Consider the following 18,943-nt stretch of genomic DNA (forward strand, 5'->3'; position numbering starts at 1 on the left):
ACCCTGAGCAAAGGCCTCTAAATGCCCCAGTCTTACCCTGAGCAAAGGCCTCTAAATGACCCAGTCTTACCCTGAGCAAAGGCCTCTAAATGCCCCAGTCTTACCCTGAGCGAAGCCCTCTAAATGCCCCAGTCTTACCCTGAGCGAAGCCCTCTAAATGCCCCAGTCTTACCCTGAGCGAAGGCCTCGAAATGCCCTAGCCTTACCCTGAGCAAAGCCCTCTAAATGCCCCAGTCTTACCCTGAGCGAAGGCCTCGAAATGCCCCAGTCTTACCCTGAGCGAAGCCCTCTAAATGCCCCAGTCTTACCCTGAGCAAAGCCCTCTAAATGCCCCAGTCTTACCCTGAGCAAAGCCCTCTAAATGCCCCAGTCTTACCCTGAGCGAAGGCCTCTAAATGCCCCAGTCTAACCCTGAGCAAAGGCCTCTAAATGCCCCAGTCTTACCCTGAGCAAAGGCCTCTAAATGCCCCAGTCTTACCCTGAGCGAAGGCCTCTAAATGCCCCAGTCTAACCCTGAGCAAAGGCCTATAATTGCCCCAGTCTAACCCTGAGCAAAGGCCTATAATTGCCCCAGTCTTACCCTGAGCAAAGGCCTCTAAATGACCCAGTCTTACCCTGAGCGAAGGCCTCTAAATGACCCAGTCTTACCCTGAGCAAAGGCCTATAATTGCCCCAGTCTTACCCTGAGCAATGGCCTATAATTGCCCCAGTCTTACCCTGAGCGAAGGCCTATAATTGCCCCAGTCTTACCCTGTGCAAAGGCCTATAATTGCCCCAGTCTTACCCTGAGCGAAGGCCTATAATTGCCCCAGTCTTACCCTGAGCGAAGCCCTCTAAATGCCTCAGTCTTACCCTGAGCGAAGCCCTCTAAATGCCCCAGTCTTACCCTGAGCGAAGGCCTCTAAATGCCCCAGTCTAACCCTGAGCAAAGGCCTCTAAATGCCCCAGTCTTACCATGAGCAAAGGCCTCTAAAGGCCCCAGTCTTACCCTGAGCGAAGGCCTCTAAATGCCCCAGTCTAACCCTGAGCAAAGGCCTCTAAATGCCCCAGTCTTACCCTGAGCAAAGGCCTCTAAATGCCCCAGTCTTACCCTGAGCAAAGGCCTCTAAATTACCCAGTCTTACCCTGAGCAAAGGCCTCTAAATGCCCCAGTCTTACCCTGAGCGAAGCCCTCTAAATGCCCGAGTCTTACCCTGAGCGAAGCCCTCTAAATGCCCCAGTCTTACCCTGAGCGAAGGCCTATAATTGCCCCAGTCTTACCCTGAGCGAAGCCCTCTAAATGCCCCAGTCTTACCCTGAGCGAAGGCCTCTAAATGCCCCAGTCTAACCCTGAGCAAAGGCCTCTAAATGCCCCAGTCTTACCCTGAGCAAAGGCCTCTAAATGCCCCAGTCTTACCCTGAGCAAAGGCCTCTAAATGACCCAGTCTTACCCTGAGCAAAGGCCTCTAAATGCCCCAGTCTTACCCGAGCAAAGCCCTCTAAATGCCCCAGTCTTACCCTGAGTGAAGGCCTCTAAATGCCCCAGTCTAACCCTGAGCAAAGGCCTATAAATGCCCCAGTCTTACCCTGAGCAAAGGCCTCTAAAGGCCCCAGTCTTACCCTGAGCGAAGGCCTCTAAATGCCCCAGTCTTACCCTGAGCAAAGGCCTCTAAATGACCCAGTCTTACCCTGAGCAAAGGCCTATAATTGCCCCAGTCTTACCCTGAGCAATGGCCTATAATTGCCCCAGTCTTACCCTGAGCGAAGGCCTATAATTGCCCCAGTCTTACCCTGTGCAAAGGCCTATAATTGCCCCAGTCTTACCCTGAGCAAAGGCGTATAATTGCCCCAGTCTTACCCTGAGCGAAGCCCTCTAAATGCCTCAGTCTTACCCTGAGCGAAGCCCTCTAAATGCCCCAGTCTTACCCTGAGTGAAGGCCTCTAAATGCCCCAGTCTAACCCTGAGCAAAGGCCTCTAAATGCCCCAGTCTTACCATGAGCAAAGGCCTCTAAAGGCCCCAGTCTTACCCTGAGCGAAGGCCTCTAAATGCCCCAGTCTAACCCTGAGCAAAGGCCTATAATTGCCCCAGTCTTACCCTGAGCGAAGGCATATAATTGCCCCAGTCTTACCCTGAGCAAAGGCCTATAATTGCCCCAGTCTTACCCTGAGCAATGGCCTATAATTGCCGCAGTCTTACCCTGAGCAAAGGCCTCTAAATGACCCAGTCTTACCCTGAGCGAAGGCCTCTAAATGACCCAGTCTTACCCTGAGCAAAGGCTTATAATTGCCCCAGTCTTACCCTAAGCAAAGGCCTCTAAATGCCCCAGTCTTACCCTGAGCGAAGCCCTCTAAATGCCCCAGTTTTACCCTGAGCAAAGGCCTCTAAATGCCCCAGTCTTACCCTGAGCAAAGCCCTCTAAATGCCCCAGTCTTACCCTGAGCGAAGGCCTCTAAATGCCCCAGTCTAACCCTGAGCAAAGGCCTCTAAATGCCCCAGTCTTACCCTGAGCAAAGGCCTCTAAATGCCCCAGTCTTACCCTGAGCGAAGGCCTCTAAATGACCCAGTCTTACCCTGAGCAAAGGCCTATAATTGCCCCAGTCTTACCCTGAGCGAAGGCCTCTAAATGCCCCAGTCTTACCCTGAGCGAAGGCCTCTAAATGACCCAGTCTTACCCTGAGCGAAGGCCTCTAAATGACCCAGTCTTACCCTGAGCAAAGGCTTATAATTGCCCCAGTCTTACCCTAAGCAAAGGCCTCTAAATGCCCCAGTCTTACCCTGAGCGAAGCCCTCTAAATGCCCCAGTTTTACCCTGAGCAAAGGCCTCTAAATGCCCCAGTCTTACCCTGAGCGAAGGCCTCTAAATGCCCCAGTCTTACCCTGAGCGAAGCCCTCTAAATGCCCCAGTCTTACCCTGAGCGAAGCCCTCTAAATGCCCCAGTCTTACCCTGAGCGAAGGCCTCTAAATGCCCCAGTCTAACCCTGAGCAAAGGCCTCTAAATGCCCCAGTCTTACCCTGAGCAAAGGCCTCTAAAGGCCCCAGTCTTACCCTGAGCGAAGGCCTCTAAATGCCCCAGTCTAACCCTGAGGAAAGGCCTATAATTGCCCCAGTCTAACCCTGAGCAAAGGCCTATAATTGCCCCAGTCTTTCCCTGAGCAAAGGCCTCTAAATGACCCAGTATTACCCTGAGCGAAGGCCTCTAAATGACCCAGTCTTACCCTGAGCAAAGGCCTATAATTGCCCCAGTCTTACCCTGAGCAATGGCCTATAATTGCCCCAGTCTTACCCTGAGCGAAGGCCTATAATTGCCCCAGTCTTACCCTGTGCAAAGGCCTATAATTGCCCCAGTCTTACCCTGAGCGAAGGCGTATAATTGCCCCAGTCTTACCCTGAGCAAAGCCCTCTAAATGCCCCAGTCTTACCCTGAGCGAAGCCCTCTAAATGCCCCAGTCTTACCCTGAGTGAAGGCCTCTAAATGCCCCAGTCTAACCCTGAGCAAAGGCCTCTAAATGCCCCAGTCTTACCATGAGCAAAGGCCTCTAAAGGCCCCAGTCTTACCCTGAGCGAAGGCCTCTAAATGCCCCAGTCTAACCCTGAGCAAAGGCCTATAATTGCCCCAGTCTTACCCTGAGCGAAGGCATATAATTGCCCCAGTCTTACCCTGAGCAAAGGCCTATAATTGCCCCAGTCTTACCCTGAGCAATGGCCTATAATTGCCGCAGTCTTACCCTGAGCAAAGGCCTCTAAATGACCCAGTCTTACCCTGAGCGAAGGCCTCTAAATGACCCAGTCTTACCCTGAGCAAAGGCTTATAATTGCCCCAGTCTTACCCTAAGCAAAGGCCTCTAAATGCCCCAGTCTTACCCTGAGCGAAGCCCTCTAAATGCCCCAGTTTTACCCTGAGCAAAGGCCTCTAAATGCCCCAGTCTTACCCTGAGCAAAGCCCTCTAAATGCCCCAGTCTTACCCTGAGCGAAGGCCTCTAAATGCCCCAGTCTAACCCTGAGCAAAGGCCTCTAAATGCCCCAGTCTTACCCTGAGCAAAGGCCTCTAAATGCCCCAGTCTTACCCTGAGCGAAGGCCTCTAAATGACCCAGTCTTACCCTGAGCAAAGGCCTATAATTGCCCCAGTCTTACCCTGAGCGAAGGCCTCTAAATGCCCCAGTCTTACCCTGAGCGAAGGCCTCTAAATGACCCAGTCTTACCCTGAGCGAAGGCCTCTAAATGACCCAGTCTTACCCTGAGCAAAGGCTTATAATTGCCCCAGTCTTACCCTAAGCAAAGGCCTCTAAATGCCCCAGTCTTACCCTGAGCGAAGCCCTCTAAATGCCCCAGTTTTACCCTGAGCAAAGGCCTCTAAATGCCCCAGTCTTACCCTGAGCGAAGGCCTCTAAATGCCCCAGTCTTACCCTGAGCGAAGCCCTCTAAATGCCCCAGTCTTACCCTGAGCGAAGCCCTCTAAATGCCCCAGTCTTACCCTGAGCGAAGGCCTCTAAATGCCCCAGTCTAACCCTGAGCAAAGGCCTCTAAATGCCCCAGTCTTACCCTGAGCAAAGGCCTCTAAAGGCCCCAGTCTTACCCTGAGCGAAGGCCTCTAAATGCCCCAGTCTAAACCTGAGGAAAGGCCTATAATTGCCCCAGTCTAACCCTGAGCAAAGGCCTATAATTGCCCCAGTCTTTCCCTGAGCAAAGGCCTCTAAATGACCCAGTATTACCCTGAGCGAAGGCCTCTAAATGACCCAGTCTTACCCTGAGCAAAGGCCTATAATTGCCCCAGTCTTACCCTGAGCAATGGCCTATAATTGCCCCAGTCTTACCCTGAGCGAAGGCCTATAATTGCCCCAGTCTTACCCTGTGCAAAGGCCTATAATTGCCCCAGTCTTACCCTGAGCGAAGGCGTATAATTGCCCCAGTCTTACCCTGAGCAAAGCCCTCTAAATGCCCCAGTCTTACCCTGAGCGAAGCCCTCTAAATGCCCCAGTCTTACCCTGAGCAAAGGCCTCTAAATGCCCCAGTCTTACCCTGAGCGAAAAACCTCTAAATGCCCCAGTCTAACCCTGAGCAAAGGCCTCTAAATGCCCCAGTCTTACCCTGAGCAAAGGCCTCTAAAGGCTCCAGTCTTACCCTGAGCGAAGCCCTCTAAATGCCCCAGTCTAACCCAGAGCAAAGGCCTATAATTGCCCCAGTCTAACCCTGAGCAAAGGCCTATAATTGCCCCAGTCTTACCCTGAGCAAAGGCCTATAATTGCCCCAGTCTTACCCTGAGCGAAGGCCTCTTGTACGTCCCCCCCCACGCCGGCTAAGGAGTCCTGGGGGGCATGCATGTGCGCGTGGGGAGGAGAGGGGCCTGCAGAACGGACAGGCGCCGCTGCGATTGGTCGAGAGGGGGAGGCCTGGGTGGAGCCTGCTGCCTGTGCCTAAATGACAAGACAGTGAAAGGTGTGAGTAAATGTATACTACAGTAAATGTATACTACAGTAAAAGTATAATACAGTAAATGTATACTACAGTAAATGTATAATAGCAGTAAATGTATACTACAGTAAATGTATAATAGCAGTAAATGTATACTACAGTAAATGTATACTACAGTAAAAGTATAATACAGTAAATGTATACTACAGTAAATGTATAATACAGTAAATACAGTAAATTTATAATACAGTAAATGTATAATAGCAGTAAATGTATACATAGCAGTAAATGTATACTACAGTAAATGTATAATAGCAGTAAATATATACTACAGTAAATGTATAATACAGTAAATGTATACTACAGTAAATGTATAATAGCAGTAAATGTATAATACAGTAAATGTATACTACAGTATGTCGTTGCTGTTGAGCAGTTTAACCTTATCTTGTTATCTAACTGAAGACCACAGAGGCCACATGAAACAAATTGAATGTGTTGAATTTCCAAACTACATTGGTACAATAATACGAAAAAAAATCAAGTAATTCCTGAATGAAGTTGTCCGTGTGGAGATGGGAGGTCTTTACACAACAGCAATGCTAATATTAGCACATCACAATATTATATCTATAGAATTAGTATACAAGTTCATTATACACACATATATATAATATATATATTATATATAATATAAAGAGGTGACAGCCGAAGGGGGGAAACTTACAGCCTGCCTCTGCTCCTCATCCTAGAGGCGCACAGCAGAGAGAAGGGATGGAAACAAAGGACAAAGGAAAAGAAGGAAAGAAGTCAGAAATAAAAGATCATCATGCAAAGGAAAGATTAAAACCTACTGTTGCAAGGCTGAGGGAAGGGTGGGAAAACAGAGAGGTGGTAAAGGGAGAAGAGGGGCAAGAAAAAAGAGAAACTGTTGCCCTCTAGTGTCTGTCAACGCTCACAGCATGCTCTGGGATTATAAGAGTGTGTGTGTGTGTGTGTGTGCGTGCGTGTGCGTGTGTGTGTGTGTGTGTGTGTGTGTGTGCGTGTGTGTGTGTGTGTGTGTGTGTAGGTGTGTGTGTGTGTGTGTGTGTGTGTGTGTGTGTGTGTGTGTGTGTGTGTGTGTGTGTGTGTGTGACCTTGAGCAGCTTCATCAGTCCCTCTAGCTGCACCATCAGTTCCCTCCTGCTCTCCTGCAGGGACGACATCCTCTGTTCCAGCTCGTCCTTCCTCTGTCTACAACACACAAGAGACAACCCATTGATTATCCAATTATGCACTGTACCCGCGCCCAGAATGGATTTCTTTCTATTGTTTAATGTGAATGCACTTGACCTTTTGGCCTCCTTCCACTAGAGGACCCAAATACTCAACACAGTCAGTGGTTCTCAACCAGGGGCCCGGGGACACCCGAGGGTTCCTTTTATTGACTAGAAGTTAGAAAATGTACGACTATTCTGACCATAGGTTTCAGTCTCTCCACTGAGATAATCACACCTAACATAAATCGACCTTAATGAGAGGCAAGATGTCATCATCTGGGGCTCCACGGCCTAATATGTATACTTTTTATTAGGGATGCCCCGATCACGTTTTTTGCCACCGATACCGATCACCGATCGTCGTGAGCCATATCGGCCGATACCGAGCCGATACCGATCCGATACCGATCGTTATTTTATATAATTTTCTTTTTTTTTATGAAATATATCTATTATATAATTAGACTTGTACTTGTATTATCTGCAAGACATCGCCACCACGCAACAAGCTCCACTGTCTGTGTGTACTCGAGTAGCCTCCAGCTACGGCCAGGATTCTCCGGAGCTGAAGCTGGACCCTATACTCGAGTAGCCTGCAGCTACGGCCAGGATTCTCCGGAGCTGCAGCTGGACCCTATTGATCACATTCAACAACATGCCCTCAGCTCGAATACGCATCGAATGAGTGTTATAAAACATTGATATCAGGAGCTATCTGTGGCTACTGCTGGCTGGCTATATAACGTTGATACAGCGCCTCAGTGAACTATTTAGTTCAGTGGGACATTTCGTTTTGAACAGTGAGCTGGCGTCAGCTAACGTGAGCTAGCGGAGGTATCATACACGTCTCTACTAGACTTGCTGGAGCGTTTGTTGATGTCAGGAGCTATCAGTAGCTGGCCGGCTAGATACCGTTCGGTTAGACAATGCCTCATCATGTATTGGACTGGAAGTGAATGGTTGACTGGGTCATTTTGTAACGGTAGCTAACGTTAGCTCAGGGAGGTCCCGTCCCACTAGACTAGACCCGTGTTTACATGCGTGCGGGAGGGGCTGGAGGGAGAAGCAGACGCCGCACCACTGTGTGCAGCTCCCGGTGTCTAAGACAGAACTCAGCGAGTGAGATCGGTTTTGACGATCGGCGAAAATAAAGCATTATCACCGATCACCGATCGCATATTTATACTGATTATCGGCCGATAACGATCGGTGGCCGATCTATCGGGGCATCCCTACTTTTTATTCTATGTCACCTTTGCAGGTTTGGGGACAGAGCCTTCAGAACTCCCTCCCCAAAGACATTAGAGACTCGTGTCTTCTCCACTGTCTACTCTTACCCCCCCCCCCCATCCATCCATAATTATGTTTGTGTTATGCTGTCTGTTGTTTGCCCCACTACCACCATCCCTCAGGTCAGAGAGGGTGAACCATTGGACCCGATGGATACGTTACCATCAGCTGATTCTGTCAACTTTCAATCCATTCAGTGACGGTTCAATGCAGCCTTAGTGTAAAGTGACTTTTAGTTCTAGAAAAGCACTGTATAAATTAAATATATTATTATTATTATTATTATTTAAACTCTTAAGCCCAAGCAGTCCGGTACTGGTACGAGCATGACATCACGCCATAAATCCATCTCTACAGAATGTATAAATTAATGTTGTGTTTTTTTCTTCTCAAATGTAGCCAAGAGTAAAGACCCGAACCCTGTCAAAACAGCAGTCCAAGCGTATATTTTCAGCACTACGGTTGTTTACATATGATTTTAAGTGTTATTTGTGAAATATTAGTTTATAGAAATCTCAGGGCATCGTGTCGGAAAAAGGCGAGGATTGACGCGAGGATTTCGCGCAACCCAACTTGAGTGTAGTCTTTTGAGAGAATTTCGGATAAAAAAAACTACACTTCCCAGCTCACACCAGTTCCTGTCAATCATCTGACTTCTTCTGGCTTTGGAGGGGCCCCGCCCCCGTCGCTTCCTGATTCTACTGCGCAGGCGCACCAACCGACCTGTAGGAGTCGCTGTCCACAACGCCCAATCCCCACCCATCAGTTTCCCTCCCCCTAATACTGCCAATGTGTATTAGTGCGGACGACCAGCTAAACTGAAAGCAATGTGGAGCGCTGGGCTCGAACAGGGAGGGGTACCTGTTCGAGCCCAGTCTCCAGTATTCGTGGTGAGCGCCTTGCCCACTGCACCACTTAGCCGCCCATAGGCCTGATATTCTATATTCTTTTTTTTGTATCCACTTTTTCTCCTTCTTTTTCTGTTTTTCTCCCATCCCAATTTAGTCGTGCCAATTCCCCCTCTCCCCTGTCTTGATCGTTGCTCGCATGTGCCCCCCACTGGTCAGTCGTAGGGAGGGTTGAAGAATCTATCGCATGTCCCCTCCGATACATGCGGAGTCAGCCAGCCACTTCTTTTCACCTGCCAGCGCGGACTGTCATTGGCGAGGAGTAACGTGTAGGAGGCTCACACTACCCTCGACATCTCCTGTCCTTGCTGTGCAGGCGCCCTGACCGACCTGTAGGAGTCCCTGTTTACAACGACCAGATTACCACCCATCGACTCCCCTCCCGCTGACTCTGCCAATTAATAATAATAATAATGGATTGGATTTATATAGCGCTCTTCATGACACCCCAGTGACCCCAGAGCGCTTCACAGAGTCCATTATTCGTTCATACACAGTCATACCGGTGGTGGTAAGCTACAATTGCAGCCAGAGCTGCCCTGAGGCAGACTCACGGAAGCGTGGCGAATAATCATCGCCTACGGCCCCTCCGACCACCACCAACATTCATTCACATGCATACACATTCATACGAGGCAAGTAGGTTAAGTGTCTTGCCCAAGGACACAACGGCAGTGGGATGGACATGGGCTTGAGCGGGATTCGAACCACCAACCCTTCGATCATTGGACGACCCGCTCTACCGCTGAGCCACGCCGCCCCACAATTGAGTCAGTATGACGGCCGGCCCAAGCCGGAGGCAACGCTGACAGCCGGATCCTATACCGGTGTCTCACGCGTTGGTGACGAGCGCTTAGACCACTGCGCCACCCAGCCGCCCTTGATATTCTATATTCTATAATCATATTTCAAATTGCATGTGTCCGGATGGCAGAATTCAGTACTGTATCTACAAAACCTTCTGTTTAATCATCTGCCCTTTATTCATTTGCTTAAATGTTTTGTACACATGATCTCAAGAAGGCGCTGAATGAGCTCAGTGGCAATATTTCATGTCTGGTAAATATAAAATATAAATATAAATATAAAGAAAAATTTAAGAATTAAAAAGATTCTCCTTTGGTTCATTACAATTTACTCAAGCCTAGTAACAGACACAATATTTCCGACACTGGGAATACATTCCCTGAGATCATTAGATTTCCCTAGATACCAAGAACATGCAAATGGACCTTGTAGAAGTGGAGCAATCTTCCATTTACTTAGGTATGTATTTTTAGGCGAATATCCAGAAATAGGGCTCAGGTTTAAGAGGTTAATTTGGGGGTCCTTGACACAAGAAAGGTTGAGCACCACTGATCTAACAGGAAACCTTGCATTCCAAGTTAACATAGTAACTTCCGTGAACATGAGACTCTCAACAACAACTAGTGATATGTAAGGTGAGGCGTGAGGCCTGGTGCCAGCAGAGACGGGGGGCCCTGTGGCGGAGGGCTGTGCCCAGGCAGAGCGCTACCTGAGCAGGCGTAGTTCTGCCAGCAGGGTGGGGTTGGTGCTGCCCCTCTCAGGGCTGGGCTGGCACGCCGCCTCATGCTCCGTACGTAGCCGCTGGATCTCTGCCAAGATATCCCTGAGGGGAAACACTACGGTCAGCAGACACACACGCAGCTTGCGAACACGCAGGATATGAGATTACAATGCATAATTCTATACAGCACGCCAATCATTGACTCATTTGAACCTGTTCTTGCTCTCCAGCTGAGCGATGAGCTCCCTCTGCTGTTTATTCATGTCGAAGTTGATGCTGCGTTGGGGTATCGCCTGAAATACACACACACACACACACACACACACACACACACACACACACACACACACACACACACACACACACACACACACACACACACACACACACAGAACAGACATTTAAGAATATTCAGGAGTGTTTATTGTCATGTGCACAGTTAAACAGACAGTTTTCCATACAATGAAAATCTTACTTTGCTAGTCCGCCCTTCACACAAAATCACACAATACTTAACTAAAGAAATGTACAATTTAAATACAAGCGAGTGCTAAAAAATATGGTAAAAATAGATCTTTTTTAAAATGGGTATATGATATATACAAGGCACAGTGAGTAACATTGCATGTTCCGAAGAAGGCCTGGCCATGGTTACAGTGCCATTGTAGAACCCCCCCCGCCCCCAACCCTGCATCCATCCTGCATTACCGCTGCAGGATTTTCCAAACAATTCCTATTGGGATCAGTGCAGCAGTAGTGTGGTTAATTAACTACGTCTGTATAACTAAAAACAGCATACTGGGATCAGGCTCTCAACTCAGTTAATGGCTGTTCCAACACTAGAGGAAGGCCATTCACTACTCTGATCTTCTGTAACATGTGTGTCGTTGTGTGTTTGTGTGTCTTGCACTTTCAACTCACTCCTGGCGCGTTGTCTGTGTCTGCCAGGCGCGAGGCATAGCGGGCGATCAGCTTGTGCTCCTCATCCTGTCTGCCAGGACTGTCCAGAGGTCTGAGACACGCAGGGAGGAGAAGCCTTTAATATACAGTATAATATATATATATATATACACAGCACAGAATATAGAATATATACACACACTATATATATACACAGCACAGTATATATACACACACAGCACAGTACATATTATATAGTTTCTTGAAACACTACACAGAATTCCCTCTATACTGCTCCCCTCTCTCCTTTCTCTCTCTCATTCATCCTCCCTCCATCCCTTTATTCTAAATCGATCTCGTTCCATCCTCCCTCCCTCTCTCTCCCTGTTCTCTCTCCCTCCCTCTCTCTCTCCCTGTTCTCTCTCCCTCCCTCTCTCTCTCCCTGCTCTTCCTCTCTCCCTGTTCTTTCTCTCTCCCTCCCTCCCTCTCTCCCTGTTCTCTCGCTCTCTCTCCCTGTTATCTCTCTCTCCCTGTTATCTCTCTCTCTTTCTCTCTCTCTCTCTCCCTCTTACCGTGGACTGGTCTGTAGGCGGTTGACGTAGGCTGCTATCAGACCATGTTCCTCGTTCATCCGCTGAGCAGCTGCCAAACTGAGCCACATATATAGGATACATGGTCAAGACACTGAGAGGAATGTAACCGTAACGGTGCTGATTACCCATACGAAAATTAGCTATAGTAAAACCTATAGTACCCGATACACACTATAGAGATTCACCACAGAAATACTGTAGCGATTCACCATATAATCCTACACGGTGGGATATTATAGAAATCTATGGTGAATCACTATAGTATTCCTGTGGTTTTACCATATAAATACTATATGTCTGTTAGTATTTCTATAGTAATTTGTGTGTATGAAAAAAAGAAAAAAAAGCATACTATAGATAATTTTTTATATGTAAACTATTGATTTTTCTATAGTAGTACATCCTTACCTCTTGGGGGTGCTTTGGGTTGCAGAGAGCAGCATGACGTCACTAGTGTTCCCAACGGGACGTGCAGGGCTATACAGACACCAACACACACACACACACACACACACACACACACACACACACACACACACACACACACACACACACACACACACACACACACACACACAGAAAATCAATACACAAAAGGTACTAACAACAATTCATACAACCACTGACACAAACACATTCATGCACACAAATGAATACAATCACACGCATTCACACGCACGCACGCCCGCCCGCCCGCCCGCACGCACGCATTGATTTTTTTATAGCCAGTGGGGATATTATTTCTCCCCCTTCTGGTAGTTTATAACAGACTACTGTTCATTCTAGCATTAAATTAAATTAAATACACAAATGTCTCAAAATCGTCCGCAGCTACACACCCTGCTTGTCAGTACCGCCTCTCTCCAAGAAGCTACAGCGAGCTGTGTTCTTACGCGCCTGATGAGCTACAGCCCAGCACTTTCAGTTGGACTGGTCTCAACGCTACAGCTGAAGATGCGCTCTATGGCGTGAAAGGGAATTGGGAGATGGGAGTGACTGTAAGACTGAAGTTAGGGATGATACTGAAGGATTGAGTTTAAGGGACTTGGACAAACGTTGAATATTGAGGTGCCCAGTAACAACTACTGTATGAAGACATCATTTCTATCAGCCTACAATTTAGATTTGGTTCTGCAGTGCTTCTGCTGCTTAGCTATTTGGCCTGTTTGACCTACTTAGCCTACTGTGCTTTAAAGAAATGTGTAAATTGATCTAGCTGTATTTAGATAAAATACGTTATACATTATGTAAACCTTATTCTTACATATTGTATTCAATACTACTTTACTGTCCTGCAAAATGGGCATGCTGTCCTGCATTTGATCACATTGCAAGATGAAAAGGGAGCAGCAAACCATCGCTTTAAACGTCAGAAATCTGTTTGAGTAAGAACACAGCCTGTTGAGAATACATTCATTTCATCTCTTTGCTTGAGGGTAAATCGATTTAGAAAAATGCAAACAAACTAAAAATGTAAGGACTTTCTGTTGCATCGTTTTATGAGATGTTTTATATGGATATGACTATTTTTTATGGCCTACATTCACAAATCATACCCCCCCCCCCCCCCCACACACACACACACACACACACACACCACACAAATGAACACAGGGAGAACACAGAGACTCTCTCTCTATCTCAAACTCACACACAAACACACACTCTCATGTGGTTCTGGGTGCATTCATGCAACACGGAACGAGCCTGAGCAAACACAGACAGAGCAAAGATCACCAGAGAGGGTGAGAGGAGGGAGGGAGAGTGAGACACCAAAGGGAGGGAGGAAAAAGAGAAGGTGAACGCAAGACTAAAGATAAAGAGAAGAGAAGAAAAGTAAAAAAGAGTTGAGCAGGAATAGAGTCCGGTCAGAGGTAAACATACTCACTCTTACAGATGACAGGCGTTGTGGGTCTGATGGCGAGTGAACTAAGTGTGTGTATTTGCTGGGAGATCTATACTGACCTAGTCTGCCGTCGCAAAATCAAACCCTCAGAGTCCGCCCACAAAGGGGCGGGGCCATTAGGTGGTGCCTGACTAACTCGACAGAGCTCTACAGTGCCCGGCCCCCTCTGGTACCGGAAGATTTCCCTCTAGCCGTAAGCCTCTGGTGAATATTAAGATTAGCCTCAATGATTTCCATCAACGTCGAAACCAGCGGTTCTACGAGGTTATTTCGCAGTTGGATAGATTTAATATAAAAAATGATATAGTGATGATTGGTTGTTAGTGTTGTTGACACAGCCATTTGAATCAATGTTTCCTGGTTTCAGTGAGCACAAAATAAATCTGGGCAACTGAGAAATGTGGCTTTCTATGTTGCATAGTAAGATTATTGTGGCTAATCTTAATGTTTGCCAGAAGCTATGGCAGGGTATCCCCCCGTGTATTACTCGGGTGCGTGCGTGCGCGCGCGCACACACACACACACACACAGACACACACACAGACACACACACACACACACACACACACACCCACCCACGCACGCACGCACGCACGCACGCACACACACACACACACACACACACACACACACACACACACACACACACACACACACACACACACACACACACACCTCTTATGGTTATGATTGTTAGGTTAAATAAAGTCTGCACTTATTCTGTAGTCCCCATCCCCACAACCACACATACAAAAATGTGTTGTAACAATTTGAATGAAATAAATTAGATCCTCCAGTTCAATCTTGTAGGCCAAAGTATCACATCACATTCACTGGTCATTTCAAGACTTAATGTAAAGGCCCTATGGAATCTGTGTCATTATTGACCTTTTTCCAATGCTCAATTCTATGATTTCATCATCACAGAACCTAAAGGGTCCTACATCAGTCTGCTGCCTCTGGTCATAAGACCCTTGCCGCTGGGCCTACCAATCTTTCTGGGGGGAAACCCTGCAGAATCCTGAAGATTCAATCTGGATGCAGAGAGGGTTTTCATGTGAGACAATGTGGTGCTATTTAATAGAAATATCCTATTGTATTTTACCTTTTTATACTGCTGCAAGGAACAATCTTTTGATTCATAGTACTATACCTTTGCATGGATCCATGACAGTATACCTTCATATTCAGTATACCTCCCAACCTTAGTGTGTGTGTGTGTGTGTGTGTGTGTGTGTGTGTGTGTGTGTGTGTGTGTGTGTGTGTGTGTGTGTGTGCGTGTGCGTGCGTGCATGCGTGTGTGTGTCTTACACTATGTTGGCAAGGTTGAGGGTTCTCTCAGGTTCTTCAGGGTAGAGGGGATGACGGGGCTGTCTGGATGGAACACAGCCAAGGGTTCTGCTCAGGGCCCGGCCCAGCTTCCTGGCTGAAGACTTCTACACACACATACACACACACACACACACACACACACACACACACACACACACACACACACACACACACACACACACACACACACACACACACACACACACACACACACATACATACATACACAACTGATGAAAAGCCTATAGCATATCTAAAAAATCGATTAAATGATATATAGGGCGGACAGGTTGGGTCAGTTTGAGGTGAAAATATCCCCAGCCATGCATCACTAACAACACCTACACATACTGCCCCCCTGGGAGCAACTAACACCATATAACCTCTCACCCAGGACGAGTGCTCCTTCATCTGGTGCTGGTCGCTATGGGAACCAACCGTTGACATTGCCACGCCAGAAGCAGTCCTGACAGAGCTGGTAACTACGGCAACGGAGGCAGCGATAGCGGAACCCTGTCATACCATTGCTGCGACAGTACGAGCACGTCACTGGGTGGTAGACTGAGAGGGAGAGAGGGAGAGAGAGAGGGAGAGAGGGAGAGGGAGAGAGAGAGGGAGAGAGGGAGAGAGAGAGGGAGAGAGGGAGAGAGAGAGCGAGAGAGAGATAAAAAGAAAGAGAAAGAGAGAGATAGAGAGAGAGGGGGGGAGAGAGAGAGAAAGAGGGAGGGGGGAGAGGGACAGAATCACACAGGATAGTTTGGATATTATGCACTTGTTTTCTGGGTGTTTGGGGTAGGGACATGTATTTGAGACAGTATGGCATTGACCATATTCACACAGTGACCCCTTTACTCTTATGTCATGCTCAGGTTGGGATTCCTTTCACAACCCTCTCTCCTTTCCACCCAGGAATCCCAACCTGAGCATGACATAAGAGCAAAATGGCCACTATGTGAATATGGTGAGATGTTCCCTTTCAATATTATATCAAATACATGACAACTGTATGGTGGTATTTTCCACAGTACTATATCAAGGCATTTAATTCACAAACCCATTCTCTGCCATGACGGATTAAGACGCTATTCCTCGCCATGCTTAATCTGCCAATGACGGATTACGCCGTCATCGAGATCAATATTTCAAATTTTCGTCATGGTATTCACATTTCACCCACGGAGTCATGACTGGTGCTGTAGATCTCCACTCAACTCTCCAGCGCTTCAATACCGCCACCTGGTGGCTGATCGGCGAGTTGCCAAACCGGACGTGGGGCCGGAAGTGCTTGGTGTCACCCCTATTCCGTCCGCCACTCCCTATCGCTCGCGGGACTCCATCTGGACACACTGGATAATCGATCCGTTGCCATAACTCGATAAACAACATTATTTGGACGTATATAGTATTATACAACCTGGAAATGGAGCGCATAGATCAACATCCCATAATAGCGATCTTGCTCCAGTATCATCCCCCATCGCTACGAGGAAGCTGCGGTGAGTTTCAGCGTTTTTGATTATTATTATCCATACAAACTGCTATGATCTATATATCACCCATACGACATGAATCATTTAACGTCGGCCATTGCATTATAAACGACTCCCCCCCACCTCCGCTCACCAGCAGATGATGAGTCATGACGTTTAGGACCTTGTACAATTGAAATGTTTAATCTGACGTCAATCTCTATCGAACTGCATTTGATGATCTAATATATGCATAAATGGCTATAACTCACGTTCTATAAAATACTGCAGAAAACGATAAAAACATATTCATACTCTAGACCGTATTTTTGTATGAATGTGTGAATGAAAAAGTATAACGTTCCCACATACTGAACGATAGATAATTGATGTTGAATGGGCCATAGTAATGTCAATTTAGCAATACAATTTAAAAAGTTATAGCCCTGCAAAGTAGGTGAACATCTCCATAGACAAATAGAGCTGGCAGAGGATGGTATAAGAAGGGTATAATGCCTGGCGAAGAATGGGTTTCTGCTCAAGAAATCGTCAGCATTAATGAGTCTATTTATAACTATGTGACAAGACCAAAAACAAAACGTTGATTTACATGTATTTCCAAGAAACAAGTGTAGTCTAGTAGTTGATCTAGCCATGTTGCAGTATCATCATATGTCATAATAGCTAGAGGTTAGTTGTTCATGCTTGAAGGTGACTGGTGACTGCCTTCTTGGAACATGTAGCCCATTAGTATACAGTATTCCCTGAGGCACATTTGCACAATTATAAATTGAAGATATTTCAGTGGAATCACATCTGCAGTCGATAACGTTTCAGTGTTTTACTGTGATAAAATTAAATATAAAAACAAAGTGATAAACCACAACCTTTCAAAGTATGGAATCACAATACTGGACCTATGCTATTTATAGCTGTATCAAATGTTGTTGTTGTTGTCCATGAAGATCTCATGTTGTTGTTGTTGTTGTCCATGCAGATCTCATGTTGTTGTTGTCCATGAGGATCTCATGTTGTTGTTGTCCATGAGGATCTCATGTTGTTGTTGTTGTTGTTGTTGTTGTTGTTGTTGTTGTTGTCCATGATGATCTCATGTTGTTGTTGTTGTCCATGATGATCTCATGTTGTTGTTGTTGTCCATGAGGATCTCATGTTGTTGTTATTGTTGTTGTCCATGAGGATCTCATGTTGTTGTTATTGTTGTTGTTGTCCATGAGGATCTCATGTTGTTGTTATTGTTGTCCATGAGGATCTCATATTGTTGTTATTGTTGTCCATGAGGATCTCATGTTGTTGTTGTCCATGAGGATCTCATGTTGTTGTTATTGTTGTCCATGAGGATCTCATGTTGTCAGCCGTAGATTTACAAAGCGACTGAGAAAACTGTAAATAGGATAGTTTTGAGTCTTTCAGATGGATGGACTCACTGGGGGGAGCACCAGGCAGTTAGCAGGGTCTGTCTGCTATTCAGATTCAGATTCGGATTCAGATTACTTGAATCGCCATTATGTTTACAAAACACATAGGAACGTGATATGGCATATACAGTACAGTGCACACTGTGGTGGAGAAATTGTATCACAGACAGGTATCTTTATATCTAACTCTGCACATATGTAGATGTCTCTTGCATGCTTGTGACTTGTGTGTGTAGTAGATAATGACTTGTGTGTGTGTTACTCTCACCATGCTCTACGTTACCCAGGCGATGCATCAATGGGAGCCACAGCAGGCATTGAGGAGGAGGATCAGACACTACGTCCAGGAACACGTTCAGCATCACTCTCTTCTACACACAAACACACAGGACAAGCCACAGAACAATCAACGGCCATGGACACAAGATACTGTTATGTCAGACGGTGAATGACTGCATATCATTAGTATCATCCGTGACTTATTATATCATTAATGTCTGAATCTCTTCATTATTTCATGGAGCCATTGGGGATCTGACCCATGGGGTTATTCAGGAGAACTGTCAATTCCTAAAGGTTTTCGTTTTGGAGATAGATGGATGGACAGAAAGGCAGACAGACAGACAGGCAGATGGACAGACAGGCAGAGAGTCAGATGGACAGAGAGTTGGATGGACAGACAGACAGACAGACAGACAGGCAGATGGAGAGACAGGCAGAGAGTCAGATGGACAGAGTTGGATGAACAGACAGACAGATGGACAGACAGGCAGAGAGTCAGATGGACAGACAGACAGAGAGTCAGACAGATAGACCAGCTGTGATACTAACCTGATATCTCCTTTAAATGCCTCCATTTTTTTTGTCTGAGTTAAAGCATCATTGCATTGTATCTTCAATCAATATACTGGCTGGCAGATATATATATA

At 46.7% G+C, this 18,943-nt stretch overlaps 1 protein-coding gene across 1 annotated transcript in view; it reads right to left on the bottom strand.

The window, feature by feature from the left end:
* Positions 1–18,943, bottom strand: part of dtnba (dystrobrevin, beta a) — a 74,903-nt gene that overhangs the window by 10,127 nt on the left and 45,833 nt on the right. Inside the window, 12 exon segments of the mRNA XM_084314575.1 lie at positions 5,239–5,395; positions 6,121–6,141; positions 6,530–6,626; positions 10,367–10,480; positions 10,592–10,671; positions 11,300–11,390; positions 11,851–11,928; positions 12,280–12,348; positions 15,089–15,213; positions 15,500–15,544; positions 15,546–15,670; positions 18,283–18,385. Of these exon segments, the coding sequence (XP_084170701.1) occupies positions 5,239–5,395; positions 6,121–6,141; positions 6,530–6,626; positions 10,367–10,480; positions 10,592–10,671; positions 11,300–11,390; positions 11,851–11,928; positions 12,280–12,348; positions 15,089–15,213; positions 15,500–15,544; positions 15,546–15,670; positions 18,283–18,385 (1,105 nt within the window).

This window comes from Notolepis coatsorum, assembly GCF_963971535.1.
Source record: "Notolepis coatsorum genome assembly, chromosome: 5".
Taxonomy (NCBI): domain Eukaryota; kingdom Metazoa; phylum Chordata; class Actinopteri; order Aulopiformes; family Paralepididae; genus Notolepis; species Notolepis coatsorum.